The 25,034-nt window shown below is 44.8% G+C and overlaps 1 protein-coding gene across 13 annotated transcripts in view; it reads right to left on the bottom strand.

Moving 5' to 3' along the window:
• The window catches only part of CC2D1B (coiled-coil and C2 domain containing 1B), a 67,479-nt gene that overhangs the window by 29,001 nt on the left and 13,444 nt on the right, over positions 1-25,034 (bottom strand). For 11 of the 13 annotated variants that reach the window (XR_005226564.2, XR_006292767.1, XR_006292766.1 and 8 more), the window contains 11 exons: positions 23,750-23,862; positions 22,646-22,768; positions 19,448-19,582; positions 16,926-17,217; positions 16,160-16,284; positions 15,936-16,011; positions 14,045-14,155; positions 7,571-7,701; positions 5,024-5,096; positions 1,842-1,957; positions 814-1,018 (listed from right to left, as the gene is read on the bottom strand). Coding sequence is in view for 10 of the 13 variants with exons in the window: in XM_037907509.2 (XP_037763437.1) it covers positions 814-1,018; positions 1,842-1,957; positions 5,024-5,096; positions 7,571-7,701; positions 14,045-14,155; positions 15,936-16,011; positions 16,160-16,284; positions 16,926-17,217; positions 19,448-19,582; positions 22,646-22,768; positions 23,750-23,862 (1,500 nt within the window). In the remaining 3 variants the exon portion in view is untranslated. The remainder of the gene's footprint in view (positions 1-813; positions 1,019-1,841; positions 1,958-5,023; positions 5,097-7,570; positions 7,702-14,044; positions 14,156-15,935; positions 16,012-16,159; positions 16,285-16,925; positions 17,218-19,447; positions 19,583-22,645; positions 22,769-23,749; positions 23,863-25,034) is intronic. The other 2 variants (XM_043553138.1, XM_043553137.1) reach the window with 1 other exon arrangement.

The raw sequence follows: 25,034 nt of genomic DNA, 5'->3' as shown, positions 1-25,034 counted from the left end.
GCATAACACATGCCACAGAATTTCACTCAGAAGAGAGGATGGTGTGAGCTAGTCACTATGGCATTCAGGAACACATCCTCACTCTCAAAAAGTTCTCCATTACACAAGTGGCCAGAGGGGCTCTGTGGAAGTTGTGCTTTGGTTTGAAGAATTTTCCAAATGTAGAATGAGAAAAGAAGACTAGGCTTATGGTTAAGGCTCACTATTGGCAATCAAGAAGCCTGGATCCCATTCCCAGTAAGCCACAAGCTTACTGTGCAGCTTTCGGCATGTCAAAACTTAACCACTTTGCCTCTGTTTCCCCAACAGTAAAATCAATATTGTACAGACAGGTATTTACTGACCTGACAGGAAGGTAATAAGGATTAATTCTTTACAGTTTGTGAGCCACTCTGAAATCCTCAAATGGAAAGAAGTAGAGAAATACTATGTATTAGCCACTGTGAGACACAACACTGCTCTCAATCAGCCAGCTGTCTGGACTAGCAAGCTCAACAAGCTTTTGTGAATTCATTTTGAGTTCCATAGTCAACAGGGATGCCTCAGCTAAGCATTATGAATCAATAAATTTACTGCATCAGAATTAATGAACCCATCCATCTTTCTAGTCACCTACTTTGCCTCCTGGAAACAACACTGCATAAGTGATTCGGATCTGCCCCGCAACAAGCACATGGAGTGGTGCTCCTGTTGAAGCGAACCAGAGTCACACGTTCATGTCTACAGGCAGTATTTTTTCCTAAAACTCGACGAAAACATTAGGAATGTTTGGTCCAAATGGATTGGTGGGAGTGACCATCTCTTCATCCTTACCGGCTAAAGGGAGATGGTCGTTCGATACAGCTTTGTCTGGTTCTCTTACAGGGGTGGATGGCGACGTGGCTTTTTTCACACTCTCAGAAGAGTGCTCTTCCTGGGCTACAGCAGATGGCACCATAATTGGCTTTACAATTTGTGTTGGCTTCTGAGGCAGCTGAGCAGGCTTTTTGGCAACTGGGGCCTGTGTGGGAGATTCACTCTAGCATGGCAAAAGGAACTAAATGTTAAAAGCATAAAATCTAATACAAGGCTCCAGCAACTCAAAATATTAATGGCACAGTCCACTGTATCAGACTTCTGCTGATACACTGAGAGTAGCAAAGGACCCCAGCCAGACACTTTAACTCAGTCTAAAAGTGATGTCATGCCAGGTTTGGCTGCTTGCTTGGACAAGAAACAGATTAAACATGGTGCTAATTCGGAAGAGAGGCAAAGAAAGGCAGGAACAGAAAATTGTCAAGATAGTTTTCACCATCTAAAATTACACTCCACTTGAAAATATGAAACACGTTGGTCAGTAACAACCTGAGTGGAAAGAACCAACCCAAAATCTTATGGTAGGTGTAGATTGCTAGACAGCATGTAAACCCCATATAAAATTCTGAGCCATCAGGAGGCAACTTTTGAGTGCTACAGGGCTGTACAGGTGGAATAGCCACCACAGAAGCAGTTGTTTTGAAGACAAAACCCACATTTAAACGGATACAGGGAAACAGACATAAGGAAAAAAGGCAAGCCAAATTATAGCTCTATAAATCCCTTTAAAACAATTCAAGGTCTTTCATGTAGGATGAACTCTTTGCAATTCTCACCTCATCAAAAGACCACCCCTCCTTTACGCTCCCAGCTGATTCTTACTGTCCCCGCACCCCAACAGACCAGAATCCTGTACTGTTCCAGCTTCCAGAAGAAAGGTATTTTATTGCAATACCACACCCAGCTGGAAATCCAATAGCTTCTTCTCCACACAAAAGAAGATATGTTTTTAAAAAAAATTAGACATATTGGTAAGTAATTCAAACCTCCACTTCTTCATCTTCTTTCTCCTCCATGTTAGCCAGATGGTTGGCGCTTTCCAGCACGGCAGCTATTGTACTGTTGCCATCTGTGGGTGTCACACCGGGAATGGGGGGGAATCCTGAGGAGGAAGGAGATATGGTTCAAAACAACCAAATAAAACAAACCCTGAATTCTGTAACTTTTGCCCTTTCCAGGGATGTAAGTCTTTCTCTCTGTCATCATCCCTTCAGGATCAGTGCTTGGAAAAGCTCAACAGTTCTGAAAGTATTTATCATCATCCACCAATTTAACCCCTGGGAAAGTCTTTCCCACATAACTTTAGAAGTCAATGCCTCATGAATCACAAAAGGCAGAGACAAAGGCTATGCACTATCTGAAAACTGATATTTTCACTTTCCCAGTGGTATTACACATTCCTAACAATGATATTTCACAAACTATTGGACTGTTAGACATGCACCGATTTCTCAGTTTAGCTGCTTTTTTGACACATGATTAAGCCTAAATAGCTAATCCTGATTTGTGTAATCTTCAATGCCTGTTACGCCTTGTTTCCCCAATAACTATTACTGTGTGCGCTCCACTGGAACGTCACAGCAATTCTACATCCCACTGCAGCTCAGCAGTCTCAGCAAGAGCAGCACCACAGTAGTTAAGAAATGTTAAACCCATTACAATTTTTTTGACCATTTTCTGTCCTTTTGAAGGGGAGTGAATGGCTTTGATAATGGGAGACAGTCTTTAATTTCTAAGGCCTTGTCTACACTGCCACTTACAGCGCTGAAACTTTCTTAACTCGGGGTGTGAAAAAACATCCCCCTGAGCGGTGCAAGTTTCAGCACTGTAAAGTGGCAGTGTAGATAGTCCTGCTGCACTCCCAGCACTGGTAGCTATCCCTCTCATGGAGGTGGTTTCATTACAGCACTGGGAGAGCTCTCCAGTCACCAGTTCAAATCCAGCCTGGGTCAGTAGTGACCAGAGTTACCACTATAAGAGAGCTGTTTGGTGGCATTCACATTGCTAAAACCATCCTTGTTAGTAGTCTCAGCAACCAGGCCAAGGACGGTCTGTGACCAAACTGCTCTCACCCCAGAGATGGCTACTCCAGGGGAGAGGGCAGGTTTGAGGTATACTGCAGAGCAGCCTGTGCAGCACCTGATCCATGACTAAACAGACTATTTCTGTCTCTAAAGCTGATGTCATGTCTGGCCCCTTTCAAAGTTCAGATTCAGTGAAATGAACACAAATATCCTCCAGACCTAACACAACATTGCTGGTTTCAGTGGGTGTTCATGTGTAAGTCACATATGCCCTTAAAAACCTGGTTTGGAAAATATTTACATAGCCAAGATGTGTGAAGAAGTTTAGGAATTATGTTACTTTCCCACTGGTTTACAGACACAGCAGTTTCTCCTTAAAGGCACGGACATTTAACAGGAAACAGGCCATGTTTTACAAGTTGTGGTTGTTTGTATTTTTTTAAACACATTAAACCATCACAGCCACCTAAAAAACTTGGCACAGGGATTAAAATAGGTTACCGTGCCACGTACATCCCCTGGAAAAAGAGAGCTGGGCATGGTGATCGAAGGAGTGATATCATGGTGTTCAGATACAGTGATGAACATGGCAGGATATGGAATTGCCAGGATAGAGGACATAGAACAGCTGAAGTTAGAGACAGAGAATTCCTATTAGGCCCTCTTATCCATCCCCTTATGAATGCAGGATCATTCCTTACAGTATAGAAAACCGAAAAAAGGAAGTGTGGCTAGTTCTGAGTTCTATTCCTGGCCCTCACTGACTTTTAATGTGACCATGCCGGGTCACTTTGCCTCTTTGTGTCTTAATTTCCCCAACTGACCTTGGGGAATAACAACATTGAGCTTCCTCATAGGTATGGCCCTACCAAATTTACGTACATGAAAAATGCATCATGGACCATGAAATCTTGTCTCCCACCATGAAATCTCATCTTTTGTGTGCTTTTACCCTATACTATAGAGATTTCATGAGGGAGGCCAGTGTTTCTTAAATTGGGGGTCCTGACCCAAAAGGGAGCTGAAGGGGGGGCTGCAAGGTTATTCTAGGGGGGGTCACGGTATTGCCACCCTGACTTCTGCACTGCCTTCAGAGCTGGGCAGCTGCAGAATGGCAGCTGTTGGCCAGGAGCCCAGATCTGAAGGCAGTGCCCCGCCGGCAGCAGAACAGAAGTAAGCGTGGCAATACTATATGATGTCACCCTCACTTCTGCACTGCTGCCTTCAGAGCTGGATGGCTGGACAGTGGTAGCTGCTGACTGAGGGCCCAGCTCAGCAGGAAGCAGCGCAGAAGTAAGGGTGGCAATACCACACCAGGCCATGCTTCCTTCTGTGCTGCTGCCGGCAGCTGCTTTGCCTTCAGAGCCGGGCTCCTGGCCAGCAGTCACTGCTTTCCTGCTGCCCAACGCTGAAGGCAGCACCACCACAAAGAGCAATAGCAGAAGTAAGGTTAGCAGTAGTGCAACACCCCCTACAATAACCTTGTGAAACCCCCACAACCCCTTTTTGGGTCAGGACCCCTACAATTACAACACCCTGAAATTTCAGATTTAAATAGCTGAAATCATGAAATTTACAATTTTTAAAATCCTATGACCATGAAATTGACCAAAACGGACAGTGAATTTGGTAGGACCCTACTCACAGGGGTGCTGCAAGGTATATTTAATAGGTGTAAATAGACTTATGCCTACTGTAGAACTGGAAATTACCTGCTAGAACATCTCCAGAGATTTCACAACTCCCTGCAAATAAACTAAAGAGCAAATATTCCCAGTGCTTCCCCTCCCCCAAACTGGGCTGGCAGATGGGGCAGGGAAGTGACCACTCAAGCGCTTGCCTATTGTTAAATCATGCTCTCCAACTTGTCTGAGTAGGACCAGCTGGAGCACTGTTCAAATGTTCACACTTCCTTACAGACAAGGTCAATAGCCAAGAATATGCAACCATGTGAAAAAGTTAACAAGCGTAATAAGCAGTTCTACAGTGTATTCTTCAGCGCTGTCATTCAGCCAAGCCAGTCTTCTCACTGTGAAACAGGAGGAGGAGCTCAATGGGCTTCTGAAACAATACTACCAGAAGTCCTCTGGGTCCTAACAAATAAGGGAAATGTTGGTGATAGGGTGTTTCATATACACACTTACCAGGGGGAACTGGTAATTCAGCAAAATTCACTTTTCTCCCTGCTTTATGGGTTCTTATGGCATCTTGGTATTGCTGTAATCAGAGATGCTGGTTAGGCATAGGCTGGACTTGGCTATTGTTAAGTTAGCAGTCATTTCATGCTCAAACTAGGAGAAACACTGATGCAGAATGTAAGGTACTTTGCTATAAAGTCACATGCTGCTTTCCAAGTTCTTTGTGCACTGCAGGTTTTCTATACAAACATGAATCTTTGCTGCACTTGTTGCCAGGACCGGCATGGGCCTTGAAGGGCTGCAGAAATCACAAATGCAGACAGTAAGCAAAATAAGTGTCTCTCTCATCTTTCTTCCTAGTGGCCTCTCCACTCCCTAGACCAGTGGTCCCCAAACTGTGGGGCTGTCAGGGCTCCCTCCCCACTCTGAACTCTAGGGTACAGATGTGGGGACCCGCATGAAAGACCCCCTAAGCTCATTTCTACCAGCTTAGGTTAAAAATTTCCCCAAGGCACAAATCCTTCCTTGTCCTTGGATGAGTACTGCTGCCACCACCAAGTGAGTTAGACAAAGATTCAAGAAAAGGACCATTTGGAGTTCCTGTTTCCCCAAAATGTTCCCCCAAGCCCCTTCACCCCCTTTCCTGGGGAGGCTTGAGAATAATCTACCAACCAGATAGGTAAACGAGGTGAGCACAGACCAGACCCTTGGGTTTTTAGGACACTAAAACCCAATCAGATTCTTAAAAAAACAGAACTTTATAATAAAGAAAAAAAAGTTAAAGAAGCACTTCTGTAAAATCATGATGGAAGGTAATTTTACAGGGTAATAAGACTTAAAACACAGAGGATTCCCACCTAGGCAAAACTTCAAAGTTACAAAAAACAGGGATAAACCTCCCTCTTAGCATAGGGAAAATTCACAAGCTAAAACAAAAGATAATCTAACGCATTCCTTGCTATTACTTACTATTTCTGTAATATTAGATGTAACATTTCAGTAGGAGCTGGATTACCTGCTTGGTCTCCCTCTGTCTCGAACACACACAGAGCACAAAACAAAGCCTTCCACCCACCCCAGATTTGAAAGTATCTTCTTTCCCCATTGGTCCTTCTGGTCAGGTGCCAACTAGGTTAACTGAACTGATTAACCCCTTACAGGTAAGGGGATTCTGTATTTCTGGCCAAGAGGGATTTTATTTTACTGTATACATAAAGGTTGTTATCCTTCCCTTTATATTTATGATAGAGGCGCACCCTGAACATTCAGGGGAGTGTTCAGGGGGCCCAGGTCAGTCCCCATGTTGGGGGCAGGGAAGCAGTGGCCCCCAGCTCTGCTCCTCCCCCACCCCCCAAGCTGCATCCCTGTCCCCCAGTCGCGGCCCCGCTCCACCCTCGTTCAGAATGGCCCTCTCTGTCTCCTGGCCAGCTCCACCTCCTAGCCCCAGCTCCTCCCCCATCCCCAGTTCTGCCCTCATTCCCTCTCTGCCTCCAGGTCAGCTCCACCTCTAGCCTCAGCTCTTCCCCCAGCTCTGCCTTCAGCCCAAGCTCCTCTGCTGAGGAAGCCTTGACTGTGCAATAATGGAGGAGTGTCCGCAAAGAGATTCCATTATTGGTCAGGGGGGCATGACAGTAACTGGCCAAGGCAATGAGCCTTTTCCTCACACTCCACCAGTAAACAAACAAAAGACATTTCTCTGCGGAAGCGTGTCCGCAAAAAACCTCAGAACTCCAGGGACTGGCTAATCAGAGAAAATTTTTCAGACTAGTCTTTTTTTTGTGAGCCTCCAATTCTACACTAATGATTGTACCCACAACAGAGGTCCCTTAGATGTCTATGTCCCTGTGTTCAAGCCCACAGAAATGGAAGAATAGTGTCCGAGTACCCAACCTTTAACATCCCTCAATTTCAACAGGTTCACACATTAACTGCTTGTGTCCCACGGAGCCTAGTACAAATTGCTTGATACACATTAGACACCATCCCATTAAAACCACTTAGGGGACTGGTACTCCTGCCTTCTGCAGTGGCACACAAGAAAGAGCATCAAAAAGGTTACACTGTATTGAAAGTCTATTATGCAGCCAGAAGGGATGGCTGAGGAGTCTAAACATTATGTTTTAAAGATCCACGCCTCCTTAGACACTCAGCCTCCAGTCAGTTATGTCAGCACTACATTCTATAGGCAGTTTACAAGGCAGGAATTCTCTAGATGGGAACTTAAAGACCAAGGTTCTACATGGAGGAGTAAAACGCCATATCCACGTAGGGGTTTGCACAAGGGTCTCTGGACAAAAGGTCTCCATCCCCCCACTGTTCTGCCTTGAAGCACTGAATTTCAATGGGGTTGTATATGCACAGTTTATAGAATATTTCATTGATAGAGGTGCTGTGCAGGAAGGAGCAGGAAGTTAACTATTTTAGCTCATTCCAGCTGGCCGGACAATATACATAAATGATTTCAAATACTTTAATGCTTTGCTAGCCAGCTCCAGAGGAATGAGCTCAAGCAGCTTTGCTGAAGCCAAGCTACTTACTGTGCTTCCCTTTTACCTTGGCTATCCTCTCATGCATCCTGCCTTTCCGATCATCCCCACTTGCTTTGGCCTGTGCTGCTGCAGATCTGTATTTCTCCAACCTCTGCTGCAAAGCTTCCAGCACAGTTTTCGGCTGCTGAGCAGACACTGAAATAATACAGACAATGAAATGCCACATGATTGAGATTTCAGAACATGTGCCAGCTGCCTCCATTCCCTGCCTTCCCCAACCTCCTGCAGAGCCATTGACACAGAACTGAAATCCTATCAAGGGCTACTTTTATTACATAAAAGTGCCACAGAGCTTTATTATTGACTAAGTGTTGTTAAACCTTTTTCTTCATAAAGAAGAAGTTATTCACTTGTGCAGTAACGATAGCTCTTTGAGATGTCTCCCCCCTGGGTGCTCTACTGTAGGCGTAATTGCACCCCTGTGCTGCTGATTGGAGAATGTTGGTAGCAGTGGCCATAGGTCTGCACATGACTCTCTCTCCTCATGCCCTGCAATGAGGCTAGCCAGCATGCACGAACTAACCCTCTTCAGCTCCTTCTCTACCACAGAGTCATTGATAAGTACTCTGAAGTAGAGGAGAGGCAGATGGGTTGTGGAGCACCCACAGGGGGACACATCTCGAAGAACCATTGTTACAGCACAAGGTGAGTAACAACTTCTTCTTCTTTGAGCAGTGTTCCTATAAGTGCTCCACTGTAGGTGACTCCTATGCAGTACCTGTATGGAGGGCTGGGACTTCAGAGTTGGGTCAGTTACAGATGACAGTACTGTGGAGCCAAAGATGACATTGGAGGCAGAGTCCGCAGTGATCGCATAATGTTCTGCGAAGGTGTGGACTGATGCCCATGTCGCCACTCTACAGATCTCTGAGATAGGGACATTCTTGAAAAAGGCAACAGATGAGGAGATGACCTTGTAGAGTGTGTACAAATAGTATCTGGAGGGGTCATATTGCTAACTTGTCTGATATAGTTAAAGACCCACTTGGAAAGCCTTTAGGCTGATATTACCAAGCCGTTGGATCTTTCCGCAACAGAGAGGAAAAATCTGGGGGACTTCCTGAAGGCCTTCATTCTGTCCAGATGGAAGGCTAGGGCACCTCTGACATCTCAGGTATGTAATATAGCCTCTCTGTTGTCTCAGTGAGGCTTAGGATAGAAGGTTTGAAGATGAATCAATTGGTTTATGTGAAACAGAGAGGTTACCTCAGGGATGAATTTTGGATGTGGTCTGAGCGTAACCTTGTCCCAAAACAATAAGATATAGGGGGGACGTGCCATCAGAACTGCTATTTCTCCTATTTTCCTTCCTATCAGGAAGGCTGTTTTCACTGAGAGGAAAGTAAGCAAACAAGTGGCCATGGGTTCGAAGGGATGCCTGGTCACTCCTTTCAGTACCAGGTTTAAGTCCTATGTGGGAGTGGGAAGCCAAGTTTGCGGAAAGAAGTTTACTATACCCTTGAGGAACCTTTTGGTGGTTGGGTATGACAGAACTGAGCACCCCTCTACTGGATGGTTAAAGGCTGTTAAAGCCACTAAGTGGACTCTAAGACAGCTTATAGACAGCCCCAGTCTTTTTAGGGTCAGTGCATAATCTAAGGTGGAAAGGTCATGGATGTCAGGGAACCATTTGTTGGAATGTACACCAAATCCAAAAGCTGGACCATTTTTGCAGTTAAGTACGCTCTGTTGAGGATTTTCTGCTGTTTAATAATACCTCTTGCACTTCCATTGAACAGGTGCTCTCTAGGTATTTGAACCAAGAAGGAGCCATGCCTTGAGGTGGAGAATCACCAGGCTGGGATGTAGAGTATGTTCTCTATCCTGTAAGAGGAGTCGCAGTGTGAGTGGGAGAGAGATTGGTGGGCGTGTTGCAAGCTGTGACACGTAAGAATACCAGGTCTGTCTCAGCCACGAAGGAGCGATTAGACTGACATGTTCCCTTTCTTTCTATTTTCGTAGGACCTTCGATAGCAGGGGAAAGAGAGGGAAGGCATAAAGGAGGTCCCTGTTTCAAGGGAGGAGGAGAGCATTGCCTATGGAGTATTGTCCTGTCCCTGCTCTGGAAGGGGTAGCTTGAACACTTCTTGCTCAGGGAAGTGGTGAACAAGTCTGTAGTCAGTGTCCCGCAATGCCTGAATAGCTCGTGAAGTACTAATGAATCTAGTTCCCACTCGTGGTCATGTGGGAATTTGTGACTAAGGCCATCCACCATCGAGTTCCGTGTACCTGGGAGGTAGGCCGTTGACAGCATGACGTCGTGGGAGATACACCAGTTCCATAGTCTCATCGCTTCCTCACAGAGGGAAGGAGACCCAACTCTCCCTCATTGATTTATGTAGAACATACAGGCAAAATTGTCTATTAATACTTTCATGTGTGACCGTTTGATCAGCAGGAGGAAGTACATACAGGTATTCCTGACCCCGCTTAGCTTGAGGAGGTTGATGTGATATCTCAGTGGGTGACCATTTTCCTTGGGTCGTAAGGTCATTTAGATGTGTGCTCCACCCTATGAGCGATGCATCGGTTGCGAGAAGCAACAATGGAGTTTTTGCGCAAAGGGGATCCCTTTGCAAATGCTGGCTGGGTCTTTCCACTGGTCTAGGGAGATTTTGACCCTGGTGGGTAGTGACAGGGGTTTGTCTAGTCTGTTTCTGTTTGGTCGGTGAACTACATCTGAAGGCACCGCATGTGAAGTCTGGTGTGAGGTATTACCACTGTGCCCGCTGCCATACGCCCTAAGAGTTGTAGAAAATGTCTGGCTAACATTTGTGGGGTGTTTTGAATGGTCTCTGTGAGTGTAGTCAGAGAGACCGACCTGTGCTGAGGCTCTGGCCTATAGTGTGTCAAGGTTGGCCCCTATAAACTCCAGGTGCTGCACTAGAGCGAGGGTTGATTTCTGAGCACTGATCTGCAGGCCCAGCTCTGTAAACAAGCGAATTGTGGTTTTGGTGATTCAGTGAGCCTCTTGGAGAGGCTGAGCTCTGAGGAGACAATCGTCTAGGTAAGGGTAGATCATGATCCCTGGTGCATAAGTAGGTGGCCACTACTGAGAGAACCTTGGAAAATACTCTCGGGGCTGATGATAACCGAAAAGGGAGCACCATGTACTGGCCGTGGTCTTGTCCCAGAGTGAATCTGAGAAATCGTCTGAGAGTTGGTAGGATTGAGATGTGAAAACATGCATCCTGAAGATTGAGGGCTGAAAACCAGTCTCCCCATTCCAAAGCTGGAATGATGTTGCTAAAGTGACAATTTTGAATTTCTGAGCTGTGACAAACTTGTTGAGAGTGCTGAGGTCTAATATGGGTCTCCAGCCCCCCTTTCTCTGGGTATTAGGAAATACTGAGAGTAGAACTCTCTGCCTCATGGATGTTGAGGTACTGTTTCTATGGCTCCCAACTGGAGGAGACTATCTACCTCTTGTTGTAGAAAACTCTCGTAAGAAGGGTCCCTGAAGGAGGACAGGAAAAGGTGTTGTGGAGGGGGCAGAGAGGTAAAATGGAGAGCATACCTATAGCCATCTCTAGGACCCATCAGTCTGATGTTATGTACTCCCAGGTGCTGCGGAAAGCTGCCAGATGGTAGCCAAATGGGTGGGTAGTGATGGTTGGTTGTAACAATTGCAGAGAGTGGTTTGCTGGCACCTTGACCAAAATATCAAAATTGGTGTTTGGACATGAATGGCTGGGAAAAGGAAGATTCTCAAGACATAAATCATATGGTCAGCAATTTAATTTTCTTCCTGTGCAGCTTGTAGTATCATTTAGCTGGCTACTGGCATGTGAAAAGATTATGTTGGGGCTGCGGACTAAATTTCTTTTTTTGTCCCAATGTGTAAGTGCCCAGTGAATGGAGAGTGGCCCAAAAATTCTTCGAAGTGTGAAGGGAGGCATTGGTTTTCTCCGTGAAGAGCTTACTGCCCAGAAGATCTTCGACAGTTGCCTGCACCTCCTTTGTGAAACCCGACAAATGGAGCCAAGAGGCACGCTGCATCACCACTGCCATGGAGATGGATCTGGCTGCAGTATCGGCAGCGTTGAGGGCAGACTGTATCGTTATCTTTGCTTCTAGCTACCCCTCTTGAATGATGGCCTTAAATTGGTTGCGATCCGACTCGGGCAGCTGCTCAGTTAAATTGTTCAGTTTTGAGTAGTTTGTGGAATCATATTTCGCCATGAGGGCTTGGTAGTTGGTGATTCAAAACTGAAGCGTGACTGAGGAGTACACCTTCCTTCCAAAGTGGTCCAGACGCTGCCAGTCCCTATCATAGGGAGCGGACCTCATATGGTATCAATGGCCACGAGAATTAATAGCATCCACCATGATGCAGTAGGGTAGAGGGTGGAAGAAGAGGAACTTTGCTTCTCTCACTGGGACATAGAACTTTTTGTCTGATCTCTTGCAAGTCGGTGCAACTGATACTGGGGTCTACCATATGGTTCTCGCAGGGTCGAGAAGAGCCTTATTGATAGGGAGGGCAACTTTTGAGGAGGAAGATCAGAGGAGGATGTCCAGAAGCTTGTGATGTGTGTCTTCCTTCAGCAGTATCTGCAGAGAGTCAGCCACTCTCTTTGTGTGATCCTGGAATAGGCGAAAATTATCCAGCAAGGATTGTGCGGGAGGCATGACAGCCTCATCTGGGGAAGAGGAGGATATAGTTTTTGGGGTCACTGTCTCCTCAGCATCACACTCACACTCCTCCAGGACTTCTTCTGGGGCCTCCGGAGCCCTGGACACCGTGTCGAAGAAGTGCGTCTTGGGGACTCATGGGTGGGACTAGAAACCTGAGAAGCACGGGGGCAGTATGCAGCCCAGCAGTTCCAGTAGAGCCATCGAGGGGTGGCATCGAGCTCCGTGATGGCGCCCACGCATGGCCGTTTGAGGATGATGATAGTGGGGTCTTCTGAGGATATGCTTGGGGGCCCAGCTGGTATTGGGCACCCTAGGGGGCTTGGGAGGAGTACTAAAATATTCCCTCCTCCAGTTCACTATCCGAGTCCACACTAGAGATCGGTGGAACATGGCAAGGCAGCACAGAAGACTCCCATACTGGACGAAGGCTAGGTGTGGAGATCCTGGTACCGAAGAGAGGAGACTCAACTCTGGCACATCAGTTACAGGGAGATCCCTCGAGTGCTGGAACTGTGGTGGTGCCAACCGGCTCGATGCCACTGGCAGTGCCAGGGGTGGATGGAGATATTGTCCACACCGGTTGTTCAAGTAGCATTGTACCAATGGGGCATCACGGTACCAGTGGTGCCTTGGAGTGTTTGTTCCTGTCCTCCTTCTTAGGTATCACTGACTTGGTGCCTGTGCTAATTGAGTCTGTGGGCGTGTCAATGGTACCTGCCGCAATAGTCTTTCTTGAGCTGTGGATACTGGGCTTGGCCCATTTCAGTGCCGACAGTACTGAGGATACAAAGCATGCTGGGGATCGTTTGCAGCTAGCTTGCGGCTCACTGTGGGGACTTCCCACTCTTTTTTCAACTTATGAGAGCATCAGCGGCTGATTCCTTCACCCCATAGCCCTTGGATTTGCCCGGAGACTCTTGGCGTGGGTCTGGAGAAGGTCTGAGAGCCACCTCCATGAACATAATCTTCTGCCTCAGCTCTCTGTCCTTGCGAGATCGAGGTCTAAGATGCTGGCAGAGAGCACAATTTTAAGGGACATGTCTTTCACTGAGGCAACGAACGTACCGTGAGTGTGTGTCTGCGACGGTGATAGCCTCATTGCATGAGAGGCACTTCTTGAAGCCTGGAGAACCAGACATACCCCACTGGGGGAAGGGCCTCCAACAAGAAGGATGGGAAGGAAAAAAAGTAAACCATGTGTATATATATATATATATATATTTATTTATTTTAGAAGATAAGGTAAAAAATAAAGAAACTACTCCTAAAAATTAAGCTGTAGGCTGCAAAGGATGAGATAAACGTCACTAATGGACAGCTAACAGCTCTGTCTCTAGCTGGGGCGGTTGAGAAGCAACTGAGGGGGTTAGCTCGTGTGCACTCGCTACCCTCATGGCAGGGCATGAGGAGAGACAGCATGTGTATGGGCCTAATGGATATTGCTACTGAAATTCTCCAATCAGCAGCTTAGGGATGCAAGTACACCTACAGGTTTCAGAGTAGCAGCCGTGTTAGTCTGTATTCGCAAAAAGAAAAGGAGTACTTGTGGCACCTTAGAGACTAACAAATTTATTTGAGCATAAGCTTTCGTGAGCTACGAAAGCTTATGCTCAAATAAATTTGTTAGTCTCTAAGGTGCCACAAGTACTCCTTTTCTTTTTGCGAGTACACCTACAGTAGAACATCCATAGAGACACTACTCATAGGAACACTACTCAAAGTAGAAACACCATTGTACTGCCATTATCCATTCCAGTATTCATGTATAATTTGGATCAGCATCCAAATATCATATAAGAATATGACTTACTACAGAGAAGTCCTGCTTTACAAATCCTACCTGAGGCTTCATGGCCCTGAGGTTTGAACGTTGTGAGGGGCTGGGAATTTTCAACGGGAACAGATGCCATCTGGTTTGATGGAGACTGTGTCTTTTTCAGGCTTTCAAGATCTGTGGGGGAAGAGGCAATTTTCAAGTCTACATTAGGTAGGAATCTTTGGCATATAGGAGAGAATGTATGAACAATCTTGGTAATTTGCTAACAATTCTAGGATTTACGGCCAGAGAAGGATAGATAAATAACCCCACCTGTTAAGATATTCCAGCCCTGGCAGTGCTCAACACTGGATGCTTTAAAAGGCAATCTCCCACATCACCTCTCCAAATGTTGTATTTACTTATATAATATTATACTATGGGGAAAAATATTCCTCTGACCCCAGCCAGTGATCATTTTGGGGTGGGAGGAGGTATTGTTTCATGGTGTCTGTGTATATAATGTCTTCTGCGATTTCCACAGTATGCATCCGATGAAATGAGCTGTAGCTCACGAAAGCTCATGCTCAAATAAATTGGTTAGTCTCTAAGGTGCCACAAGTCCTCCTTTTCTTTTTATGTCCTAAGTATTTATACCCCTTATAAAATGTTTATCCTAGCTAGTGTAACTACACTTTTTCATAATTAAAGCTATGTCCAATTATGTTTCTGAATCTTACTAAGCTGCCTCAACAACATCCTACATCAGTGAGTTCTCAGGTCAAGTGTTGGGGGAGTATTGTTTTTATCTAGTTTAAGTCTGCTGCAGGACTGGAACTTATTTTAACACCAATGTTTGTTCCAGGATCAGAAATTTCTACGAGTCCTAAAAGTATGGGTCATGGTCCATCCACATGTCAGTAACTGTCAGGTCATGTGATAGGACTTTAAAAATGATACCATTCTGATTAGCATCTTGTCCTCCTCATTTCTCCTTCCACTAACCATTTTAGCTGCTGCTACCTCTGAATTTACAAGAATCAGAAAATTACACCTGATATGAACTGGAACCTGTAATTCCCAGAAGTGTGCAGATGAAGATGAAATCAGTGAATGAAGTCACTGAAGATGAAATCAGAATGTAGAAGTTTTAAAAGTAGAGGCACTCTATCTTACAACCTGTCACTTAAATTAGAGTTTCTATTACTCTAGTTTGTGGAGCAGCTTCTGTCACAATGGAAAAACGTGTGTTATACTGCAAGGATTGATGTTTCCTGATAAGTGTAGGCTAGTCAAAAACATTCAGATTTCTACAGGCTTTTTTTTTTATTATTAAATAAAGATGTTCAAAACACACCCTGCTCACAAGCCTCTTTGCATCCCTATGGTGCTTCGTATCTTTATTTGATGCGAATACAACTTATGACACCAGAATTGGAGACATCCAGCAGGAGAGAACCAAATCACAAAATGAACTAGACAGATTTAAGGGAAGGAAAGGGATGAAGAGGGTTGGAGGAAACAAAGAGAGAATCAGTTCTAAGAAATGTAAATTCCTATTTCCCAGGGTGGGGTGGGATGTGTGAAAGACATACAAAATGGAGAAGGCATAATCAAGAAACTACACCCACCACACTACAGCAAGTTCAACACCATCTTGACTCCTTTATCTTACCCCAGTAATGCTATTTCATATAGCCATGAACTGGAAATGATGCAGGGAATGCGTGGAATCAGGACTGGGGGGCAGGGAAGATGTCCACAAGAGGATCTTTGGTCCACAATCTGGAGTCCAAAAACCACTGTCTTAAACCATTGGGAAGCTGGGATTCTCAGCACTCATTTCTAACCCAGATGGTTCAAAAGAATGACTTTAAAATGGGCGCTGACCCTTCAGTTCACTATGCCCATTTGTTACTAGATAAGAGGAGAGGCTTAAAAGGCGGCTCCATCTAAAAAACTCTTCTGCTCTTACCTTGTGGAGCTGGGGGCATATCCTGGAGGTCTACTGGCTGTCCACTATCCAGTGCTTCTAAGACCATTGTAAATTTCTAAAACAAACAGAAAAACAAAGCCAAAGGAGACTTATCTTGTGTGTTCAGAAACCATCCATGATCATTTGGAGCAGCCATGTGAACACAGGGATCATTTGCCAGGATTCAGACCCCTAACACAGAAGCTTGGTTTGTGAAAACATACCTTGCCAGTCTTCATATATTCTTTTGCCTTCTCTAGATCTCCTTGCTGTTTGGCTTTCAGAGCTGCTAATTTATATTCTTTCTGTCTTGTAACCAGCAGTGTTCGTGTGCTCATGTTAAGGGAATCTACAGAAGAATGAAATCAAGACTTATACAGGCACCTGATATCTGCATCCTTTGACATTCTCATACATCCAAAGATTCATTATTTCCTTATTGCTTTCACTCACACATCCACATTATGTACAATAGCTTCTTTATCCAGGGGCATCCCCAGAAGTCCTGCCAACCATGGCAATTCCAGCAACAATGATTGAGAACACCACTGTGCAATTCCACAGTGCCTTTCATTAAGATCACAAAGCTCTTTACAAACAGTGAATTTTTCCTCACAGCTCCTCTGCAAGGCAGGGAAGCATTACCATCATTAATTGACAAAGGAAGTGGGCAGAGAGACCACAAATGAGAAACGTAAACAGACACCTCAGAAGAGGAAGGAACCTTTAGGATGTCTTCACCCTGTGACTATAGCACACCTTTAGAGTGAAATCTGGGAGTCAGGACTCCAAAGTTCTATTCCTGACTGCAACTGACTCAACTGTGTGACCCTGAGCAAGTCATGAACTCTGTGCCTCAGTATCCTATTTGTAAAGCACTTTGATATGCTCAAGTAAAAGGTGCTACAGAAGCGCAATGTATTATTGAGTCATAACCTGGCTGGGAAGATGTGTGCTCCAAGGAAAAGCTGGCATGTTGAAATTACCTACCATCTTGTAATGTGGCACCCATTTCCAGGACAGAAGTAGCAGCAGCATGACCATGTAAAGAGGCTGGCCCCGGAGACAAATTTATATCATTGACAGGCTGTAGCTCATGGTCTGCAGAGGATTCCACTTTCTCCTTGGGTATTACTTTGGCTGGATCACCTAAATTTTCTGGCACAGCTCCTGTGGCTCGAGGCATATTAGCAGAGCTTCTCCCTGATGCTACAGGGGGTGGCATTTCTTCCTCATTAATCTTTTTGCCCTTCTTCATTGCAGCCAGCATAGTTTCCAGCGTCTAGCAAAAATTGAGGAGTGAAGTCAACAGGTACTGGCATTTCCATCACATACACAGCTTGTGTACAATCACCACAACTCAGCAAACTCATATCCTTATTTACAATAGGACCCACCACGTCATTCTTTATGGAGAGCTACTAGACATCTCTGCCCATTCATATTTCCTCCTCCTATTTTTTTTGGTCACATGGGAGTCTTAGCCCTGCTGAAAGATGCCTGATTGACACAGCAACAGTTTTTCTCTATAGAGCAAGTAATACAAGCTTCCTCCATTCTACCCTGCCAGTATATCACAACATACATGATGGTAAAGGATCCTACCTCTAGGAATGAGAAGACAGGTCAGTCTCTATGGCCCAATCAATCTTTTGTGGCTCAGACTTCCAAAAGGTGAGCCATTCAGTGCCAACTATGGAACTAAATTTTGTATATTAATTTCACATGGCCCAGGCAGCCATCAGATGGTAACAGGCAAAACTGGATTTGAACCAGCTTTTGAAAGGTGAAAGGCCCCCGCTCTTATTTCCAAACTCATGAGCTACACAGTCCCCTTGCTAAGTAACAAAGCCCAATTTCAGCTGAGTTCTTTAACCCAACACCAAACATTATCCCCATTATAGGGGCTACTTAACACCTAGGTTAGGCAACAAAGCCAAAAAAGTAACATGGACTTCACAGCAGAACATACATTTATGAGAAAGTCATGTGGAACTGTGTCAAAACAGCCTAATTAAAATCAAAATATATTACATCTACGATTTCCCTCCTACCCACTAGCCCAGTAACCCTGTCAAAGAAGGAAATTAGGTTGGTTTGGCATGATTTGACAAATCCATGCAGGCTATAACCTATCATCATTCAGGTGCTTACAACATGATTGTTTAATAATTTGTTCCCGTATCTTTCCAGATGTTGAAGTCTGGCAGACTGGTCTTTAATTCCCTGGGTCCTCTTTGTTCCCCTGTTTAAAAAAAGATAGGTACTGTGTCTGCCCTTTTCCAGTCCTCCTGGACCTCACCCATCCTCCATGAGTTCTCAAAGTGCTAATGGTTCTGAGATTGCTTCAGATGGCTCCTTAAGTACCCTAGGATGAATTTCATCAGGCCTTGCAGACCTGAATAACTCTAACTTATCTAAATATTCTTTAGCCTGTTTCTTCCCAGTTTTGGCTTGCATTCCTTCTCTTTTCTTGTCACTATTGTGTTGAGTACCCGGTCACCATTAATCTTTTTAGTGAAGACTGAAGCAAAATAGGCATTAAACACCTCAGCCTTCTTGATGCCACCAGTTACGAGCACTCCTTCCCCACTAGATAGAGGGCCTACATTTTCCTTTGTCTTCCTCTTGTGCCTAATGTCATTTATAGAATGTCACCTTATTGCCTTGTATGACACTGTATGGAATATAAGTGACCATTTGTAATATTACTGATAGCAATATTATAAATAGGGTCCTACCAAATTCACGGTCCATTTTGGTCAATTTCACAGTTATAGGATTTTAAAAATCATAAATTTAATGATTTCAGCTATTTAAATCTGAAATTTCACAGTGCTGTAATTGTAGGCGTCCTGATCCAAAAAGGAGTTTGTTTTTTTTTTTGGGGGGGACGGGGGGGACGGGGGGGACAAGATTATTGTAAGGTGGGTTGCGGTACTGCTACCCTTACTTCTGCACTGCTGCTGGTAGCAGCGCTGCCTCCAGAGCTGGGCAGCTGGAGAGCGCTGGCTGCTGGACGGGAGCCCAGCTCTGAAGGCAGAGCCACCACCAGCAGCAGCACAGAAGTAAGGATAGCAGGGTATGGTATTGACATGCTTACTTCTGCGCTGCTGCCTGCTGATCTGGGCCCTCAGTCAGCAGCTCCTGCTCTCTGGCCACCCAGTTCTGAAGGCAGCGCAGAAGTAAGGGTGGCAATACCATGACACCCTCCCCCCCCAAAAATAACCTTGCAACTCCCCTGAAATTCCCTTTTGGGTCAGGGCCCCCAATTTGAGAAATGCTGGTCTCCCCCATAAAATCTGTATACTACACGATAAAAACACACAAAAGATCAGACTTCACAGGAGACCAGATTTCAGGGTCCATGACGCGTTTTTCATGGCCGTGAATTTGGTAGGGCCCTAATTATAAAATTGCTATAAATCTTACAAAATATGCCATGTGTCAGTGGAAAAGTTATGATTTGCTAAAAAGGACAATCATGTTTATATGTAATGAATCCAACATACCTTGAGGCCTCTTTCGTACCGTCGTGCTTTGCCACTCTCATCTGCCTCCTTTGCATTAGAGATTGCTGCCTTATAGTTAGCGATTCTGTCCTCTATCATCCGCTGCAATTCACTGGAAACAGCAGGAGATGTGATCTCAAAAAAAAAGCGGGGGGGGGGGGAGGAGGAGGGGCGGTACATTATTTACTTTCCCAAACTACACATGCTTCACCTTACCACTGAAAAGTAAGTATATCCCTTCTGTACAAACACACGCACACAGACTGGGCTCAGGAATCAAGACAGCAGGGATGAAATGGAAAATTTCTCAGAAACAGAAGGGTACTTGTACCGTAATGTTTCCTGGATCCATCTCTGGGCTTCCTATCAAAGGAGCAATAGAGAGAATTGGGTGGAGTAGTTTAGGAAACTTACAGCCACAGGGTTATTGGAGACTGGGTGGTTAAGACTAAATGAGGGAGAACACTGATGCCTCTCAGACATCATGTGCCCAGGTGGGCTGGGTGTTATTTTGGGGTGGGAATGTTTGTTTTCTTCACCATGTTAACTTTACACCTTTCCAGGATTCTCACAACTTGGCTTCAATACAAGATCTCCTCTTTCTACCTCCTCTTGTAAGCTGGAAAGTCTGCAGTCTGAGATTTGCCCGTGAAACAAGCAACAAAAGTAAACACTTACCATTCACTACTTATAAGCACTGTGTTGTCAGATTGACCTGTCAGCTGGCTCCTGATGTAATTATTGCCATTATCTCTAAACAGACCTACTCTTGCCCTATTTATTAATGTGCACAATGCACGGAAGTCCTGAAATCTGTATTGTATGACAACAGAAAAAAAAGCAACAACTGAACAAAGAACCTGCCTGGATAGACAAATTCAATAGAGAAACAGATTCTGAAATTCTACATAACTCAGCACCACTGACAGCCTGCTTAGGAGAGGCCTCAGGATTAAAACAGCAACAGCTACTGCAGGTTAGGATTCAGATACACTTATAAAAGGTTCGGCGTGGGGCAGAGGGGCAAAAAACATTGGGATGGTAGATAGTTGGGATGCTGGAGATCAGGATTGAGGTTTCTGTGCGTGGTGTACAGTAGAGCCCTGCAACCTGAACTGCACCCAACGGACCCAGCTATGGAGTATCAGGTCCAGGTAGGGTGGGAAAACAAACAGAACCTCTTGGTGTGGAACAGGCACAGGGCTAGCAGTCACCATCTCGCTGCTTATTTGATTATAGGATATTACAGGCCATGGGAGGGAGACAGTATGGTCTAGTGGATAGAGCTCTCAACTGAGACTCAGGAGACCTGGATGCCATTCCCAGCTCTGCCCCGGCCTGCTGGGTGATCTTGGGCAAGTCATTTCCCCTCTCTGTGCCATCTGTAAAATGATAATCATACTGACCTCCATTGTAAAGCACTTTGAGATCTACTAATGAAGAGCACTATCCTTGCAACAAAGCCCATTGCCAACTGTGCCCACATATCTATTCAGGGGACACCATCATAGGGCCTAATCGCATCAGCCACCCTATCAGAGGCTCGTTCACTTGCACATCTACCGATGTGATATATGCCATCATGTGCCAGCAATGCCCCTCTGCCATGTACATTGGACAAACTGGACAGTCTCTACATAAAAGAATAAATGGACACAAATCAGATGTCAAGAATTATAACATTCATAAACCAGTCGGAGAACACTTCAATCTCTCTGGACACTCGATTTCTGATCTCAAAATGACTAACCTTCAACAAAAAAACTTCGAAAACAGACTCCAACGAGAGACTGCTGAATTGGAATTAATTTGCAAATTGGATACAACTAACTTAGGCTTGAATAGAAACTGGGAGTGGTTGAGTCATTATACTAAGTGAAACTATTTCCCCTTGTTTATTCCTCTCCCCCCCACCGTTCCTCAGACGTTCTTGTTAACTCCTGGAAATGTGCTGGAAATGGCCCACCTTGATTATCACTTCAAAAGGTTTTCTCTCCCCCCACCCCACTCTCCTGCTCGTAATAGCTCATCTTAAGTGATCACTCTCATAGAATCATAGAATATCAGGGTTGGAAGGGACCTCAGGAGGTCATCTAGTCCAACTCCCTGCTCAGAGCAGGACCAATCCCCAATTAAATCATCCCAGCCAGGGCTTTGTCAAGCCTGAGCTTAAAAACTTCTAAGGAAGGAGATTCTACCACCTCCCTAGGTAACGCATTCCAGGGTTTCACCACCCTCCTATTGAAAAAGTTTTTCCTAATATCCAACCTAAACCTCCCCCACTGCAACTTGAGACCATTACTCCTTGTCCTGTCATCTTCTACCACTGAGAACAGTCTAGAACCATCCTCTTTGGAACCACCTCTCAGGTAGTTGAAAATAGCTATCAAATCCCCCCTCATTCTTCTCTTCTGCAAACTAAACAATCTCAGTTCCCTCAGCCTCTCCTCATAAGTCATGTGTTCCAGACCCCTAATCATTTTTGTTGCCCTTCACTGGACTCTCTCCAATTTTTCCACATCCTTCTTGTAGAGTGGGGCCCAAAACTGGACACAGTACTCCAGATGAGGCCTCACCAATGTCGAATAGAAGGGAACGATCACGTCCCTCGATCTGCTGGCTATGCCCCTACTTATACATCCCAAAGTGCCATTGGCCTTCTTACAATGTATATTTCTCCTTACAATGTATATTTTTTCATGGTCTGTGTCTATATATAAAATCTCCTCACTGTACTTTCCACTTTATGCATCCGATGAAGTGAGCTGTAGCTCACAAAAGCTTATGCTCAAATAAATTGGTTAGTCTCTAAGGTGCCACAAGTGCTCCTTTTCTTTTTGCGAATACAGACTAATATGGCGGCTACTCTGAAACCTATATAAGAACTAGGTATTACTACTATTATGTGTAGTGTAGCATAGCAGAACTGCTTGGAGTTTCAAGACTCATAACAAGAATGCTACAAAGGGGATTAAGGAGCAATAGCAGAGCTGTAAGCTGTACAAAGGAAGTCTGCACACATCACCCTAAGAACAATGCAAGATGAAATCTAACTATATCAATATAGTGTCAGCTCCCACCAGGAAACATACAGATGTACAAAATAAGACAGAATATAAAGTGAGCTTGTCATCTTATAAATTGCATAATGAGAATATATCAGTGGAACTCCAAGTCAACCACACATCTCTTTCTTACCTCTGCCTGCATTTCAGGTTGCTGCTGTATTACTGGTGGAGCTGCTAGCACCTCCATCGCTACCGTTTCATTCTCACCACTTCCTGTTTCGTCTTGCTTGCCCAGAACCTCCTGCAACTCTGCCTACAGCAAGAATCAGTGAGGTAGTTACTGTAAAGCATGCTCTGCTTTCGGTACCACGTGAACTGATATTGCAGGAACTAAAGCACCTCCCCACTGCCAGAGTGAAAAGAATGATTCAGGTCCTGAAGCCTTTTACCCAAGGCAATGTTTCAATGTAGCTTATCTACCAATTTGTGTCAAGGGTAACACACCTCCATGGGACACTGACAAGTGATAATCAACAGGGGTGAGAAAGCTGGTCTAGAGAAAGCATGTACCTCCTGGCTCCAGAACCTAGAGTTAAACCTCAAACAGTCTTTGATGTCCCTGAACTTCTCCTGCCTTACCTAATTTCAATTTGTTTTGCAGCTGCCTCCACATACTCTGGTTCTGGCCATGAGTGGAAATGCTCAGGCACAATATGAAGGCAATTCCTGGGGAAGCTCACAGTCCAACATACAGTGCTACGGTCTCTTACACAACCCTTTTGTTGGGTAGTTCTCTGTTTGAGGACTGAAGAACATGCAGTAGCTAAGAGAAGGATCTTTTTTCAGCAGTTATCTAAATCCCATCTTCAAACCTCCAAATAGTCACCCTTCACTAATGACCGTAATAAGTGTAGTTTCGTGCCCCCTCCATACAATCCAGTCACACACAACACAAAAATCATTTTAGCTCAATGATACGGTTATTAGGCCCTGGCCACACTCAGAGCAAAAGTGTCCTAGCCATAACTAAGTAGAATGATTGCTAAAAGGCTGTGGACTGTGATTTTCCTCTCCCCCCCACCTCCTCCAAGAACCATATTCACACACACACACACACACATTTGTAGTCAGGTACTGGTCTCACCTTGGTATGGACAGGGTCCGACCATTCAAAAACGTTTAAATCAGCTGTAAGTTTTCCATGTCTTAATTTCCCTTTAAAAAGTTGAGAGGCTTTGTTGCTCACAGAACTTACTCCATGATAGTCTGAATTCCACTGGCAGAAAGTACATACCAAAAGATCCGTATCCTCCTCCAAACCTTCATCCTCCTCCGTCTCTTCCTCTTCATTCAGGTCCTTCATGCACTCCGCAGCCATCTTTTCAATATGATCCATGGGCAGAGGGGCTGGAGAAGGCAACCAAGAAGAGACAAGCCAAGAGGATCTAGCATACTGTTGGATGGTGCAAACCTAAATTATGAGTATACTGTTTGGAAACTAACTGTGAGTTCACTTGTCACTTCTCCCTTTCAACTATAGGCCATTTTTGTTTCTAGTCAGCAAGACAGTAAAGCTGGTGAAGTAATTCCCAGGCCTTTTTTGGCTGAAGCCCTACCACTTGCCATTGATCAGTGCCTTCTGCTCCACCTCCTTTGTCCTGTCACTCCACCTCCTGGTACATTTTCTGTCTTTCTAGTACTTTGTTTTCCTCTCTCTGTTCTATGCTTCTTCCTTTTTTCCCTTTCTGTGTATTTCCCTGGTTTTGATTTATTTTGTCGTCTCTGCTCTCTTCCTCTGGTCCACCCACCTCTGCTCCACTTGACCACATGTTCTCCCTCCTCTGTTGCATTTTCACTACATTGTGTTGCAGATTGTCTGAAGGAAAATGTGATGTTTAGTGCCACCTATAGAAATATGTGGGTGAGGGGGACGAGGGAGAGAACATGCAGTCTAAAGCTCCCCACAGCAGATCAGGAGTTCAGGCATACAACTTGATAATTCTGTAGCTTTGACAACTGGCAGGAATTTCAGTTACACATGAGAGAGCTTTTCTTTTTCTTTTAAGAGTAAATTGAATCATGGAGACTATTATTGTCAACAGTACTTATGGTCAAAAGGAATTTTATTTCTAGAAAATTTAGTCTTCCTCCACAAGAACAAGGGGTCTGTGTACCCTGAAATGTGCCTCTACTCTACTTCCCTTGTTATATCTAGTGCATTTTTCTTGCCCAGTTGTGTTTAATAACATTCTCCAGAGGACAGCGAACATGCAGATTTCCACAGGGATAGGCAGAAGTCTGTATGCTAGAAATTGCAACCTGACCAGATTCTCTCCGTGCTCCATAAAACACATGCTCACCCTCTGTGCTCTCATTTGCACTACAGAAACAGATTCAAACTATTCATTTTCCTTGTCCCCTTGTCAAATAACGGCCTCTGCAACCCAGAGTCAGTAGGAAGTAAAAGAGAGGCAAGGTGGGTGATGTAATATCTTTTATTGGACCAACTTCTATTGGTGAAAGACACATGCTTCCACCACAGAAGTTGGTCCAATAAAAAAAGATATAATCTCACCCAT

Source organism: Chelonia mydas, chromosome 8 (assembly GCF_015237465.2).
Source record: "Chelonia mydas isolate rCheMyd1 chromosome 8, rCheMyd1.pri.v2, whole genome shotgun sequence".
Classification (NCBI taxonomy): domain Eukaryota; kingdom Metazoa; phylum Chordata; order Testudines; family Cheloniidae; genus Chelonia; species Chelonia mydas.
This window is presented reverse-complemented; position numbering and strand designations above follow the sequence as displayed.